Source organism: Xiphophorus maculatus, chromosome 9, assembly GCF_002775205.1.
Source record: "Xiphophorus maculatus strain JP 163 A chromosome 9, X_maculatus-5.0-male, whole genome shotgun sequence".
NCBI lineage: Eukaryota > Metazoa > Chordata > Actinopteri > Cyprinodontiformes > Poeciliidae > Xiphophorus > Xiphophorus maculatus.
In genome coordinates, this window is record NC_036451.1 from 7,425,373 (window position 1) to 7,442,517 (window position 17,145).

Sequence of the window (17,145 nt, forward strand, 5' to 3'; positions counted from 1 at the left end):
TTGCCAGAGAACTGCTGGCCACCATCCTCTCACAGAGTTAAATCTCCCCTTTTCTGCCTACAGACGGGGAATAAAGGGGTTGGGTCAGGGGTAGGAAAGGAGTAAGGGAAGAAGGGATTAAAGATGCATTCAGGTGCAAGTGGGAAAGTAGAAGAAACAAGAATTATTGTTTAGTGTTTTTAAAAAAGAGGAAATTCAGAGAAGTTAGTTGTTAAATGCTCATTTAACAAACAAGTCACAATGTTTTTTTGTTTGTTTATTTGTTTGTTTGCTGTTTTGAACCTACAAATGGAATACTGGTTTTGTAAATGAAAATCTGTGTTTGAAGAAATGTAATCAGTGTGACATGAATTATTCCTGGTTTGAATTATCCATGTATTGCGGTTTGTTTGCTTGTCTAATTCTAAGGTATCCAGGTAAAAACCCTCCTTCTGTGCATTGCTTCATACGGACTCTTGGCTATTGAGGAACGATCACTACCAGGAGGTATGAACTCTTTTGAGGTTTAAAATTTTACCTAACTTTTGCCCATGACATACAGTATGTCCCAATGTGAAGCTATGAAGCTATATGCAAATTGCCTGCGCTGTAAAGAGAGAAATGCTGAACTGAACTGGTGGCTGTTAATGTTACTTCAAAATTTGGAAGCATGACCAACATGTACTGAATGACTTTGTTCACTTCAGTTGGTGCATTGTTTCTGTTTGCTGATTGACCCAATTGAAATTCTACAGGAGGAATCCAAGTCAATGGGAGAAAGCCCAGACAGCTGTGAAGTGAGTTAAATATTGAGTAGAATCGCTAGGGAGAAAATAATAATCTCTTATTTTACACATGGCAGGTAAATTATATCTTATGTCCCCCAGAATGTTTTAGCTACTGTTCATTGTTATCATTTATTTTTTCTGTTAATCAGCTCTTAAAAATGGTGTAATCATTCCTGTCATTTGCTCAAATAAACAACTTTAAACTTATAAATGAACAGTGGAAGTAAATATTGTAACATGTGAATATGACAGGTTGTCAGTGACATTCATGTCGCTCTTACTCTTTTTTTTTACACATCTCATCTGTTATACAGAACAAACATGACCACAGGTCAAAGTTAAATATAAGAACATTTTACATTATCGGAGAAGTATGTGAATAAAATGATAACTATGTACAAATGACTTGAACTTAATAACTTATAAGCTGCCTGCCTATATCACCCATTGTTTTCCCAGGCTTTTCGCCTCCACCCTCTCACCTAAATCAGAGTACGTTTAAATTCAGATGAGTTTTTAAAACAGCAGTGCAAACAGAAGTTGTTTTCTTCCACAATAACATTACTTCAGGTTCAATATAAAGTTGAAATATTTTTTGAGTTGTGGCAGCACCATGATTTTTTTTCCCCAATACCCTTTGAACGTCTCATAACGGAGTAACTGGGTCACGTGAGCTGCTCCTCTAAGAGTGCTGTGACGTGGTCGAGCACAGTCAGTGTAGCGGTGTCTGACAGACAGCTTTCAGGGGCCAGCAGCTGTCTTGGCTGGATGAGAGATCCGGCAGGGGTCGGGGTCGGTCCAAGACGTATCAGAAGAATGCTTCTGCAGAAAAGAAGAAGCGGAGTGTCCAGTCAAAGCCTGGAGCTGAAGGTAGATGAGTTATTGCTTTTGTTCTCCCTCTAGGAGTCGGGGTACATGTTTCAACTGTGACTGGACTCAGAGGTGGAGCTGATATTTCTATAATTCTGTTTTCATCCATCGCGTTTCACTGCGAATTCACTGCACAGCAGCCGGGCTCAGAATCGTGGAGCAGCAGCCGCATACCGGCAGCTCTGCCGCCGCCGCCGCTCTGCTTTTCCTTCCAGCGCGTTGGCTCCAGATGAAAGTGCGGGGATGCTTTTTCATTTTTAAATGACAAGAACGTCTCTGTAGAGGAGGACAAACTTGGATAAGATCAAGGAAACAACTGGGAACTGCATCGTAAAGCAAGAAATGTGCATTTGAAAAAGAGTTATATAACGGACCCTGGGAAGAGAAGAGGGGTAAAAAGGGAGTCGCACCAGGAGGAGAACCAAAAAAATCCCCGCAGGTTACTTGAGGTTCTGCTGGCATGAGGAGCTGGAGGGTCGTTTCCACATCCAAGGTGTCTGTGCAATTAGCGAAAAGGGAGGCGGAGGACGGAGGGCACAACTGAAGCCCCGGTCAGAAGAGGCGGTGATGGCGGGTGTGGGTACCGGGGTTCAGTTCACCCGTGCGCCGACCGCAGCCCTGTCAGCAGCCGCAGCATGAGGTGGAGGAGGTACGCAGCGTTGCACGTCCCATCGGTTCTCCACATCCTCATTATTCATTTAGCCGTCCCCTCCTTCCTCTCCACTCCATTACATCCACCTTTCCTCGGCTGCCTTGACTGGGATCCATGAACCCATCAATCAGTTTCTCCATTTAGCCCACCTTTGACTCAACATCATTTACCTCCCCTTTATCACTTTGTGGTTCCTTACACTGACAGAGTAGCCCTTAGACTTTTGGATAGGTGGACCTTTGCTTAGTAAGAAATAATTTACTGACTGCTTTATTTTCTTATTGTGGAATTTCTTTATGGTTAAAAGAAAAAAAAAGAATGTGAAATAGAGGTCAGTTTGTTTTGCATTAATTTGCACACATTCCAGTTTTGGAGTCCGTTCCGTATCCTTGCCAAGAGGCAAAGCCATTGAGTTCTTATTGATCACATTGATTTAGGGAGCTTTATGTCCACTTCATTGTGCCAAGCTGCCTGATCTAGTTGGCACCCAAGTCTCTGCATTCTTTATGATGCTGGAAGTGGCTTAAAAAAAGAAGAAACGGAAGAAACTTCACCATCTGGGTATTCATTCTGCACCACCAGACTGTGACACGTTAATGGGGCTTAATTTCCCAACCATTAGTGGTTGACCTCTCACTTTTGTGGAAACTTTTATGCAGAGTTTGAACTGCTTTAAAATGTAATTCTGACGTTTAAAGTGTTAGTAATATAGATTTCGATTTAACTTTTTCCCTTTAGCTTAATTGTTGTAAGTTTAACCCTTTTGTTCAAAGCTAAAAACCACTTCCTCTGCGAGGAACCCACTCACGGGTACACGCCTACACACAAACACACCTAAATGCTGAACATCACTGAGGCTTATGGTTTTAGGGTGACACCCCTTAAAGGAGGCGCAGTGTAGAGGATAAGAACTGCGGTTCCTGGTCTGCAGCTTCTTTTGACTCATCCTTAAGGTGAACTAAGCTGAAGCTCCAGTGCTGGGATGGAGACAGATTCTCTGTATCGTGACACTTTGTAATTGATTGAGAATTGCTTGCACTAATTTGTGAACTTATGCCAACATTTTTTGTTTATCTAGAGTCCTTGTCCACCTGAGATAAAGAACCCCATGATGCACTGCCTGGCAGAAGGGTGCAACAAGAGTAAGGGAGAAAAAGTTGGAAGAAGTGAATATTGCTTCCCAAGTAGAAAGAACCTTATCACAACAATGATTCTTCTTGTAAGCCAGACCTTTATTTCTCAGAGGTTATCTTTATTTTTGTGTTTGTCAGTCTTCTTTTTGAAAAATCAAGTATTTAAATGTTCCTCATTGCATTCATTTTACACCTGTACTGTACATAAAATACAGATTTTGGTCGTTTTTCTTGTGGCCCAGACAACAGGGACTATATTTATGGGAGCTGACTAAATGTTATGTCTGTAATGTCATTATATCAACCTTCTTAGTTTAGCCTTTAAAATGTCCTAATTTAGGCTCCATTAGTCCGTTGCTAAAGGAATTTTCTTTATCAACAATAATAACAGCAAATTTGTTTATCCAGTTTTTATTCTAAACACTTGAAATCCGATAAAATTTGAGCAGTAGGATATATTGAATCACAATTGTCCATGCATCTTCGAAGTGTTGGACGTAAAGCACTGCTTGGATGATCTCTCTGATGGAGATGGTCTGGTGGGAAAAGAAAACAGAACCTTTGGCTTCAACTCAAGCAATATTACAGAATTCAATAATATTACAATTTCACTTATCCCTAAAATTTTGCAGCCCTGCATATGATCACAACTCCTCTCAAATAGTGTTAATGGGAGGAATATTTATTAGAAGTTCACAGAAACAAAACAAACCCTGTTTAACCCAGAACTGCTCAAAGCCGTGTTTCCACATGAGATAACACCACTGCTTGTGTTATTTGGGTCAACTGACCCTTTGTCACCTTATGGCAGTGTTCTATAGTAAACGGACTCTTGTGGTCTGACCCACATCTGACCAATATCCACAGTTAAAGGGTTGCGTAGACATTTCAATAGTTTTCTCAGCAACACTTAAGGGACTGGAATCCTGCAAATCTACAGTACTTTGGTCACTTAAACCAGATGATTGTTTTGAATACCTGACAATCATAACGTTGAAGATGGAAGTTGATAATTTAAGCTCAACTAATCCTTTTATCCTCTAGCGTATTTGAGTTTTAATCTAACTCAAATATACACAGAACTGTTGAACCACATGACTGCACACATTAAAATATGTTTTCACAACAGAAATATGGATGCTTTACCTGCATTGTAATTGTCATTGAGGCAGGTACAGATAGGGGATTTTTTTATGCCAGCAGCATAAGATTAAATTGTGGTGCATAGGCTCCAGTTTTTGCATAACGGATTTTAATGACACGCCTTTCTTTGCAGTTGTAAAATCTGAGTTTCTATCTCAAAGAAGATGAATTATCACTTCAATGCAATGGAGCCAGAGCAAGAAACTTTATTTGTGATGTTTGTCAAAATGTGTTTTCATTGTAATTTCTGTGGTGTGGACTACAGGAAGAATAGTCTTTGCTGCAGTAGAAACTAATGGGGATATTTAAATAAACAAATGATCAACTTTGCCCAGACTTGCAGTCAGAAGGAGGCAGCATTTATAGAAGGGCACGTTCTGCAAGATTGTATGCAGAAGAGTACATTCATGAGTGGGGTTATTTTCTGCAAATTTTGAGCTTAGGCAAGGCTTTTTAAAATCTGAGCAAGTTGTGCTGAATGTGGCTCATTGTTGCAAAGTGGCCAGTATTTCTCCTCGAGTACAGAATGTGGTTTTATGCTGTGTGTGAGCTGTATGATCATCTTCTGACACACACGCAGTTTTCTTTCTGTCATTTATAACAAGTTTTTATTTCCAGTTACCTGGTTGATGGTGTAGTTTACCTTAATGAAATGTGCTTTGAATTTGACTAAACTGTCAATAACATAAATAGATGTCATCCATTTCTTTATTTTACTAGACTAAGGTCATAGGAAGCTACTGTCGATAACTGTAATAGCTATTCAGTACAACCATAATTTTAGCAGATTTTAAAACCCCTAAAACCTTAAACTGAGAATGTTTTTATATCTGTGGAAAATAACACTATACTAGTGTATTATCACGTTTGGCTTCATTTCACCACTTCCATGTTGCCATGGGAGCTGAATGGGTAGGATCGGGTTTGGCCACGTTGTCTATGGGCCTGATCTAAACTCTGTGTTTGAAAAGTGATATTTGATGTTGAAGTTGCCTGAGTTTCTCTACAATATTGATTGAAACAATTTAGTTTAGATTATGTTTTGGCTGTCCTGTTGAGTATAACCAGACCCTTGGCTTTTGTTATTGATGTTAAACAAACAAACCAGACCATTTGAACCCTAAAAACATAAAGATAAAAGTTACTTTTTAGTGACATCCACTAGGCTTTTGGTTGTTTCCTTGTAGATGATGAAGACAAAAATATCTTCAAAAAGCCTTTGCACATTTTGTAAATTACAAATTGTAGTGACATTTATCTCGTGGTGCTCTTTGGTTGTTGAGATATCCCTGCTTTACTTTCACAACCTTCAGCTTACATCTGCGCTGAATCATCTCAGTCACTGAGATTGAAGAGCACCCGGTGAACCCAGAGATTTAAGTAGCTCAGGTACCACTTAGCAGTTCAATAGTAATTTCATTTAAAAAAAATGTATTAACTAAATATTAGTGCTAAAGTAGAACTTGGTTTTATAAAACCAGTAACCGATATGTCTCTACTACATAAAAGCCAGCTTCTGTGCTGAATGAATCAGACTGAAACAAAACATGTCTGCAGGCACGTGCAGAGGGGGGAGCAATGGGGGCTTGAGCCCCTGCCTTTTTATCCTTGATGCCTCTAGTGCCCTTTTTGATTTTTTTTTTTCCAAAACATTTTTTTTTAATTTTTAATTTGTATGGCAGAAGGCCTGTTTGTGCCCCTCAGCAATAATATTTAGCTAAATATAATAATTTAGTAAAAATAAACTAGTCTGGCTGCCCTCAGTCTAATAATGACTCTCAGAACCTCCATGTTGTTCAGACACCGGGTCCATGGTGAGGAGGAGGCTGATCTGTGTCCTCTAACTATCAAATTATGGGCAAGAATATTGTTTTATACACTGGTTTGTGAATAAAAACGTAGGTCTGATGTTGACGTTAGAAAAACTGTTTCTATTTATATTTTTATAATCATCCTCGCAATAGTGGGACAAAATCCGCCTCGCCCCTAAACACAGAAATGTTTCGGCTGCAGAGAAAACTTCTGACTTTAACTTAATCATTCTGCTAAATGTCCGGTTCGCTACAGGCAGCTTGAGTCGGTCCCACCGACAGATATAAAGAATATCTGTCTTTATATCAGATATTCTGATATAAGACGCGGTACCGACTGTCACCACGAGTCGCAACGCAGCTCAAAGCCCCAGTACCACCTGGTACCACCTGCTCTCTGTTCGCTCTGCTTCTCCTTAACGTTTCTACCAGGTTACAGCCGCTGCTGACGGGATCTGGGCCGGAGGTTCGCAGCTGTAAATAGAAGTTATTGCAGAACCTCAAGTGTTAAAGGAAGATTCAGCCCAGAGCATTTAGAGTTCACAAAATAAACATCAGAGAAAATATTGTAGCAATAATTAGAACCGCAGCAAAAAGCCAAACATGCCACAATGAAATTAATCAGAATGTCTCCAAAGCATCGGGGGACTGACAGGGGCCACCGGAGGATTCCAGGTAGATTCCAGGTAGATTCCAGAGATGTTCATCGCAGCAGCTGTTCCTCCAGGGCCGGCCCAAGGTAATATGGGGCCTTAGGCAGAACCCCCCTCCCTCCGGAACCCGTCCTACTAAGAACCTCAGCATCACTAACATGTTTAAATATTGATAAGGAGAAGTCTGTGAGAGGGAGACCAGGTTTATTGGCAGAGTTTAAAATCAATCACTGATTATTGGTTATTTGAGGTGATGTATTTGTGAACAAACCCAATTCAAACACAAAGATTACACCATATTGTAGCCATGGTAACACAACAATTAAACTATCAAGATGATTCTTTAAACTTTTACAGAGTAAACTTCCTAATTAAATCCTAAATTTACTATTTATTTTTCTCAGCTGAATGCATTAAATAAAATGTAATAACATTGTCATTCTCTATAAATGATGCTACAGGTTTAGATCTATGGTCTGTGTTACAATTAAACTATTTCTAGGGGCCCCTGAGTGTCTGGAGGCCCCTGAGTGTCAGGGGCTTCCAGACACTCAGGGGCTCAGTAGCTGCTGACCCCTACCAGCAGCTACTTAGTTTTCTTTGCCTTGATATTCCAGTCTTATAATTCTAGGTCTCAGAGGTGCTAACATCAAACTATTATTTAGAGTTAACCCCTTTGAGCTTTTTGGATCTATAAATCAGTCTGCAGCCAGGTTGTTCTAGAGGTTAAATATATATTATTAGGGCTTAATTAGTAAAATGGCAGCTATTTTGCTTATTTCATAACTTTATAACCAGAGACCTTCTCTCCTCTGGTCTGTTTAACAGCTACAGTCTCAGATCAGCTCAGCCCTCCAGGACTGTCAGCAGCAGAAACAGAAACTTTATACCTGTTGGGGAAAATATAGACTAGATTTGCTTTGCATTTTCCCGCATGATGGCAATGATATAGTAGGATCCAATTAGATTCTTGATTAATATGGGTTGTTTCTATGTTGTTGTACGGTGTTTTTGTTCAAAGTGCCCCTTTCTTAAATTTGAGCTCCTGCCCCTCCAAAGGTCTCTGCACGGCCCTGCATGTCTGAGCAATAGAAGAGAAATGCCATGGTTGTATGCTAGAGACACTCCCATTCTCTACCCAGTTTGTAAGTAGTGGCAAATAAATGAATTTCATTCACAGATGAAAAATCTTCAAAGAGGAATAAGATTTAAAATAAGAGGGGAAAAAACAATTGAATAATAGATGATTAAAACAAAACATGAAATATTTAAGACCTCAAGGAAAAGTGTTTTGTTAAGAATGTCTTCAGCTGCTTTTGTATACAATTCAAATATCTAAAGACGACGGAAAATCAAAGGAACTTGATTTGATTGGTTTGAGGACTTAACACTAGAATTTTAAAAAGAACAAGCATCTAGTAGAAAAGACAGCTTAAATAGTAATGTAAGCTCTTCTTTTTGTCCCAGTTCTGAGTCTTGCTGCAGTCTTAGGTCATGGGCTTTGTTGTTGATGAGTGTAAAATGTAAAATTGGTCTTAATTGTCTACAGATACAAGGAATTAGACAAATGAATAACCACATTCCTGTCTTTTAAACCTGTCCTCATAGTTTGTAAATATTTCTCAAATGTTAGTTTATCAAGAGCAATTTTAAGATTAGCACATTCTAATTCTTCATGAAAGGCTGCGCAGTGGCGCAGTTGGTAGCACTGTTGCCTTGCAGCAAGAAGGTCCTGGGTTCGATTCCCAGACCACAGTCTTTCTGCATGGAGTTTGCATGTTCTCCCTGTGCATGTGTGGGTTCTCTCTGGGTTCTACAGCTTCCTCCCACAGTCCAAGAACATGACTGTTGGGTAAATTGGTCTCTCTAAATCAGGGGTGCCCAAAGTCGGTCCTCGAGGGCCGGCATCCTGCACGCTTTAGTTCTCTCCCTGGTAGTACCAACAACCTTTTCAGCATGTCAATGTTCTTCTTAGGCCTTTTAACGAACCATCATTTGATCCAGGTGCGTTAAACCAGGGAGAGAACTAAAACAATCAGGATGCCGGCCCTCGAGGACTAACTTTGGGCACCCCTGCTCTAACTTCTCCCTAGGTGTGTGTGTGTGCATGGTTGTTTGTCCTATCTGTGTTGCCCTGCGACAGACTGGCGATCTGTCCAGGGTGGCCCCACCTCTCCCCCGGAACGTTAGCTGGAGATAGGCACCAGCACCCCTCCCGATCCCACTAGGAACAAGGGTGTTAGAAAATGGATGGATGGATAATCCTTCATGAAATTATATTTCTATATATGATCTACCAACTAATCCTTCAAATCTTGAATATTTCCACATATCTACGCTTTCTCACTTTTCTTGGTCTAATTTTGTTTTTGTGTTTTTTGTTACAGCCTGGCTCAGATGGCTGCAACAAAAAAATAGGGAGGACATGGCAACCAGAAACATTTTTAGCCCTTCAGAGACATTTATTAAAAGTTACTGTCTAGGGAATGAGCAGCTGCCCAAGATGTGCTTCCAGCACATGCTCCCTCAGCCTGGTCCTTCCCCAGTCATGGACCCGGTTGGCCCCCACAGGTTTCTGCTCCCAACACCCACAACTGGTCAAGAGATCTGCCGGGGCCGCCTCTGGATCCCACTGGGCTTGGGACTCGGCGGGACTCTGGCTCTTCTCTGGGCCTGGTTCTTGCCGTCTGCGCCTGCCTCTTCTCATGAGTGGAACGTTGCTCCTTAAATACAATCCAGGTGGCCACATAATCAGAGGCACCTCCCACAATCAAGGACCTTAATTGACAAACAATTTACCACATTACCACACAGCAGGGCCGTCACAATTGTTTTTCAATGAATTTGAAGCACATTTTGGCCTTTATATACACTGTTAAAAATCTTTAAGCTTTTACCATGACTATCATTTATAGATCTTGTCACATCAATTTGCAAGTGAAACATATTGCACAAATTAAAATTGGTAGTTGTAATACAGAAAATTGGAGTTCCCAAATAATGAGATAAAAAAAAGGTTCATCAACCAACAAATTGCACAAAAATCTGTTGGTGATGTTTGAGGCTATCATAGGGGTGTGAAGGTAGTATGACTCAATGAATCTAGTGTGTCTAAAGTCAGAGTACATCCACTTCATGATGTGAACTAATTAACCTTTATGACATTAAATAAAATACCTTGGATATTAAATCCATCCATTCCAGTCGTATCGTTGCCTGCTTGGCGATGGGAGGACAGGACCCTGGACATGTCCTCTGTCCATCACAGGGTTTGATATTAAATAATTGGGTAGTTTCTTGACAAAAAAAGTATAAAATATTTTGTCAAGATAAAAAAAAATTGTATACTCATTCTGAAAGTGTGGAGTCTAAGTTTTCCAATTAAGTTATGCATTTTAAACTGAGGTTTAAAGACAAAACTATAATGATCAAATAATTTTTTTAAATAGTTTAACTGAGAGATGTATCTTTTGCTTTCCCACATCCATCTAATCTTGGAGAGGTATACAGTGATGTTTCCATACATTTATAAAATTTGTGCTTTTCTGACTAAACAGCAAGTGCTACAACAATACATCAGAATTGTTGATGATGAATTAAAATAAATCAAACATGTTGTGGCTCACTGAGGATTGCTGCTTCTGGATAGCTTTATTAGGTAAGACGAGATCCTCAGTCAGCCATATCAGTCAGGGCTTTTTCAATAAAGTGGATTTTAACCTTTATCTTCAATGAGAAGCTACTCTAAATGGCTTATAAATGGGAGCAGTACTTTTCTTCAGGAAAATGTGTCACTATTATGAAATGGGATGTTTTTACTGAGTGTCGTACATTCATCAGCATTGCCAAAGCTTGTTTTGAATCCATGCTCTGCATGTTTCCTGTGAAGAAACAGAAACAAAACAAACGCCCATCATCTCTATTTTTACCTCCAGGTTTGAAGTTGATCTAGTGACAGTCAACACTGATGCACGCCTAATAATGTCACCAGTGCGGCACTCCCACAGCCTTCGTTCTGATTATTGACCGCTGCAGAATCGCTGGGGCTTTAATTAGCACTGGTGTAACTAATTGGCCTGCATAGAAGTGACATTGATGGGAGGCAAGAAAAGGAATTAATGAGGAGAGGCATTGGCACACTAAATAGTACTGTTTAAAAGTAAAAATGGATCCCTGATGAGCCCACTGAAATTTGCATTTATGCTGAGAACAACTAAACAAACTCGATTCACGAATGACTGTGGGCTGGGTGGGTGCCAGCACATAGGGGGGCATCTATTCCTTGTGTATTTCTCTGCACTCCTATCTATGTGTGCCTCCATGTGTGTTCTCCTGATCAGAGTTTGTGTAACTAGATGTTCATTTGGTTGACAGCAGAAATCTCTCAAGCGCTCAATGTGCTCCGATGTAAAGTATGTTAACCTTTAAAACAAAGCTTGCCCTGGCCCTTCTCATTCCCCTGTAATTGCTTTCACTGGGTAAGCACACTCGCCTGAAAAGGTTATCGTGTTCCTTGTCAGTTGTCATGATGAATGAGCAAACATAACAGAAAATTAAAATGGGAAGTTTTGGAAATCATTCTCAGACTAGGTCAGTACAATATTTGCACTAAATGCTCCCTCTGCCCCCCAAACATCACTTTTTCCTTCTGCTGCTAAAATATGTGAATATTAGGCTTATATTTCTGTCTGACATTTATTTGACTTTTAAACACTCCCCATCAAAATTGTGAGAAAATGAAAAATGTTACAAATACTCGCATACGCCGCTGGCTTGTAGCCAACTGTAAGTTGAATTCCAAATGCTAAAAATAAGAAATAAAAGCAAAAGACAAAATAAATACGACCAGACAAAACAGAAAGTTCCATTGATGAAAAATGTGCTTATGACCATAATGGAGAAACTTCCTTTCTGTCAAGTAGAAAACATTCACAGAGATTTCCTTGTCATACCTTTGAAACATAATGTGAGATTTGGAATACTGAGAACTCAGAAAGAGAGTACAATTAATATTGTTTTGGCATTAGGAACACTTTAGAACAGGGGCATCAAACTCCTTTTCTTGTCAAATCACATCAAATTTATGAAAGTCCTGGAAGGGCCATTGTGTCAGAATCTATTGATGAAACTTCCAATTAAACTGTTAAAATATAGCATTCTCTCTATTCTATGAGTACTTTTTAAAATGAAAAATATTTAACATCTTTTCACATTGATTTAATTTGGCTTTATTTGGAGAGTCATAGAAATCTCTCTTTCTATGGTTGTCTAGATCAGTGTTTCTCAACCTTTTTCAGGCTGAGGACCACTTAATCCGTTTAACAGTCACAGACCACCTAGCCTGAAATTGCCCCCTCAATAACACATCTTAATATATGATGCAACTTGAAATGAAAATATTAGTCTCTTAAATCACATAATGTTGTTTTCTTTGTTGTTGTGGTGCTGTTTGGTAAATATGACTGGCCACGACAAAGCCATGAACAGGTTTATTCTGCATTTTGAGTTATTTACTGATTCTGAAAGTGTGGAGTCTAAGCTTTCCAATAATGTCAAACACATGAAAATAAAAAAAAAGAAGTTGTTCTTTACTACCAAGTGTTGTGTGTATTAATAACATTTATGGCTATTTGTGACTTTGAAGCACAATTAAAGAAAAATAGACTTGAGTTGCTTTATCAGGAAAAAAAAATCATTTTCTGCACCATTAAATATAAAAATAATTAACCAATTTCTATCATTGTATTTATTTGTTGTATTGTTTAAAATATGTTTTAATGAAATAAAACTATAACATTAGCTGTTGACCTGAAAGCAGAGCATCATTCATTACCAAGCAAAATCATTAAAACCAAAGAACAGTTCTGACTAACTGGAGCGATTCCTACTGCTAATCATTCAAAGGAATCCAATCGCTAGTGAACAACATGTCAACACTCAGCAGCTATGAATTAGCTTCCTCTGATCACATTAGTAGTTCTGGAGTTGTTTTCTTTCCACCAGTATCTGCAGCTTTTTTTAACCTGTTTTTAAGCCAGCTTTCTATCATTATCTAGGATTAAACGATCCTAGCTAGCTGTAGCGTCACACTTTGAGCTTACGTCACGGCAAACAAACGGTCGTTTACATGCAGACCACCAGTGGCCCGCTGGCCTGGAGTTTGACACCTGTGCCTTAGAATTAATCAAGGGAAATAAATACAGTATATGAACTAGTCAAATCTGGATCGAATTGCTTTATGCTAATTAAACTTAGTATTCCTAGAAATATTGCAAATATTGCAAAATCACAACCATTTCTGATGAAGCCGGTAACAGAGATGATGCACACACATTGTGATTAGGCAGAAAAACCTGTTGGACCATAAATCTTGTGTTGGCATGATAGTGTATGCAGAGCACAGTAAATGTTGAGCTTGTTTGGCTTAGTGACATTCTGAATCAGTGAAGACTGAACATGACCGGCAGTATGTCTGTCTCAGTGGACAACTCCCTGGTGGGCACCAGGCACAATCATTTGCATTTTATCCACACTCTTGTGTATTTGTATGTCTGCATGTGTGCATAATTCCCTGCATGTTCTGTATTCATGCCTGTGTGTCCTGGAAGATTAAGCAACCCGGGTGATCCCAACAAGACCGTACAAAGCCTTGATAGGCTGAAGGTGAATGACAAGCAGTGGCTGTCATCGCCAGAGGCTGGCTTGGGGTGCAGCACCACTGCTTGCTGGACCCTGAAAACTCATTTTGACAGATGCGTTTCCTCTCTCGCTGTTGATGTGTGGTGGGGGGCTGATGACACTCAGCAGCCTATGTGGTTTAGAGCAGGTTTAATCGCCACCACATTGAGCAAAGCCACAGTTTATATGTAAGCCCTTGACCCTAAGCCCAGTAATTGTATGCAAAAAGGAGTCACAATGTTGCTATCCACTGGTTGCAAGTTTTTGGCATTTCAATACATTTTCATAACATTTGTCATTTTTGACTACTTGTTTGCTGTGAGATTTTAAAATGCTAAACTGATTTAATTGATCTGTTAGAGTTCCTTTTAGAACAGTTTCCCTTTTCTTTCCTTTTTTATTTTTTTGCATTGGTATGGATGTGTTTGTCATGTTATCAAAAAGCTGCAGGCCCATGCTGTGTTTTTCATCCCTGCCTAATCAAATATGCTACGGCGCTTTAATATTTTTTAGAATTTCCTTTTCAAAGTGTTAAATCGGCTTCAAAAAAAGAAAACAAAATCCCTATTAGGCTATGTATCTATAAAAAGCTTTAATTGGGACTCTTCCATCTGGACAAAATTAATTCAGATTATTTGTGTTGAAACAAGTCTAATAAATGTAACAGTAAAAAGAAAAATACAGCATAGCTGGAGCTAAAATAATTGACACTTGGCACAGTGCCAGTGAATAAAGGAAATCTTTTGGAGAATGTTTCCTCAGTTTCTTTTTCTCTGTTTTTAAATTACAGGGAGCAGACACAGTGGAGGTGACCCTTATTATAACCTGAAGAAGACAAGACCCAGTGCGTGACCCTGTTTGTCGGAAGTGCCAAAGAAGACAAGGAGAAGCGTCGCTGGTGAAAGAATAGTCACCTTCTTTCCACCAGGAGCCCTTTCAACCTTGCTTCAAGCTACACTTAGGGGCTCAACTGTTCTCTTGACTCTTCCAGGAGCCTTGCTCCAACCCATCTGCCAGCTCAGATAACCTTCTGATTGTTGGCAACCACATGTTTGAGGTGACTGCATGTGACCACCACCGCCCATTCTCGAGAAGGAGCAGTGTCTCGCAACCCCAATCTGCATCATGCAGTGGAGACGGCGGCACTTATGTTCCATCAAGATGACCTGGACCATCAAACGTTCCCTGTTTCGGACCCATGTGGCTGGTCTGCTCTCCTTGGCTCTACTCTTTACAGTCTTTCTGTTTTTCAGCCACCAGGAATGGTTGCCAGGGCGCAGTGGGCCTCGTGACTACCCACTGGCTTACACCATCAGGGGTCTCCGGGCTCCCAAGGGAGAGGCCAACCAGAGCAGCTCCCTGAGGAGCCTGTGGAAGGAGACAGGGTATGGTGCTCCAAAGCCTCTTCTCAACCTCAGCTCTCAACAGGCAGAGGGAACAGCAGCTGAGCCAGGAGGAGGTGGAGCTGGAGGAGGATCCAGGACGGGCATCATGGGGCTTGGGGACTCCATGAGCTCTAACAACAGTTTACAGAAGGAGATGGATGTTGGGGAGAAGCTTAGTGCTCAGCCCTACCGCTACATCCTGAATGAGCCTTACAAGTGCAGGGACAGTACGCCCTTCCTCATCCTCCTCATTGCTGCTGAGCCTAGACAGGCTGATGCACGCAACGCAATCCGGCAGACATGGGGAAATGAGAGTGTAGCTGGGGGCCTGGGATTCGTCCGACTTTTTCTTCTCGGTACAGGAAAGAGTTCAGATGCCTTCCTTCAAAGTAGCATTGAAGAAGAGAGCCGTATTTACCATGATATCATTCAACAGGACTATCAGGACACCTACTACAACCTAACCACCAAAACCTTGATGGGCATGAACTGGGTAGCCACCTACTGCCCACGTGTCTCCTATGTGATGAAGACGGACAGTGACATGTTCGTCAATACAGAGTATCTCATCCAAAAGCTGCTAAAACCCGAATTGCCCCCCAAACAGAAGTATTTTACAGGCTATCTAATGAGGGGCTATGCACCAAACCGAAACAAGGACAGCAAGTGGTACATGCCACCAGAGCTTTATCCAAGCGAGCGCTACCCAATATTTTGCTCAGGCACAGGATACGTGTTCTCAGGGGACATGGCCGAGTTGATCTATCAGGCCTCGCTAAGCATACGCAGGCTGCATCTGGAGGATGTGTATGTAGGGATCTGCCTGGCAAAGTTACGCATAGACCCTTCACCCCCTCCCAATGAGTTCCTCTTCAACCATTGGCGAGTCTCTTATTCCAGTTGCAAGTACAGCCACCTGATCACATCCCATCAGTTTCAGCCCAATGAACTCATTAAGTACTGGAACCATTTGCAGACCAACAAGCACAATGCCTGTGTCAATACGGCCAAGGAGAAGAACGGCAGACACAGACATCGAAAGCTTCATGGGGAGAGGCTTCCATGATGAATCCTGTGACAACAGCTCACTTAAGGAAGTAAAAGATCTTGTGCAAAGAAGGGAACATTGAACTCGGCACAATATTTAAAAAAGCACATTGTTTTTGGTATTATGTACAGTTTATGAGCCAACTTATTTTTTTATTTTTGAAAGAGTTATTGTAAATCTATGGAGCTATTTCCGACAGGAAGAATAGGGGACATGATTGTGTGATGCACAAAGAAAGCTGCAGCTCAAAAGTGGGGTTTTGGATAATTCAGGTGCCAACAGTTGGGTGGCAATTCCTGCTCTTCTCTCAAGGGCAGTGCAGTATGTCAGTCTATGATGTTTAAAGAGATGGGTTAAAAAAACCACCACTGTGTTTACACAGACAAAAGGAAATGTACATTTATTTTGAAAAATTACACTACCTAAATATGAATGAATGATATAAATCGTTTAACACTGACCAGTTATGCTGCCCTGTTTCTCAGTGTTTACTTTACAGATCTATCAAAGTACACTAAAAGTGGTTTTCTTGTCATCTAATGTATTTTATTTTTCAAAGGATTCATATAAAGCACCACAATCACATCAGAAATGACTGAGATTGTATTTTATAAAGCTTTACATTGAGTACTACTCTGCACTTAAGTAAATGTGCAATGACTCAGTTAAAAAACTAAAAATAAATGTACTGAATTCATTTTGCGTGTAGTTCTTGTGTCTTGTCTACTCCTTAAGCAAAGTGGGATCACAGCGGGTGATCTTGTTGTTATTCATTGGGGTGGGGAGGAAAGAAGATAAATTTAGCATTGAAAATTGTAAATGGGTTACAACCGTCATTTGTATATTTCACCAACAGTAAGTCTATAAGTATATTTTCATAGCGTGTTTGAAACAGTAGATCACAGAATTGCTGCACAAATAAAATCAGTAGAAAATTGAAAAGCAAAAAAATAAAAAATGTTTCCATAAAAATATGAATGGTGTAAATTGCAAAATTCTGAAAGC

At 40.2% G+C, this 17,145-nt stretch overlaps 1 protein-coding gene across 4 annotated transcripts; it reads left to right on the forward strand.

Moving 5' to 3' along the window:
• The first annotated feature begins 1,473 nt into the window (after positions 1-1,473).
• On the forward strand, positions 1,474-16,837 carry LOC102218609 (beta-1,3-galactosyltransferase 2-like). Of its 4 annotated transcripts, none has more exons than XM_005800857.3 (3): positions 1,474-2,286; positions 3,368-3,508; positions 14,498-16,837. In XM_005800857.3, exon 3 carries the CDS (start codon positions 14,833-14,835, stop codon positions 16,156-16,158), a length of 1,326 nt encoding a protein of 441 aa, XP_005800914.1. In that variant the 5' UTR covers positions 1,474-2,286; positions 3,368-3,508; positions 14,498-14,832; the 3' UTR covers positions 16,159-16,837. The 4 variants fall into 4 exon arrangements, with proteins under 4 accessions (XP_005800914.1, XP_023195691.1, XP_005800913.1 ...); XM_023339923.1 differs by having other exon boundaries at positions 1,474-1,637; XM_005800856.3 differs by lacking the exon at positions 3,368-3,508.
• The last annotated feature ends 308 nt before the right edge of the window (positions 16,838-17,145 follow it).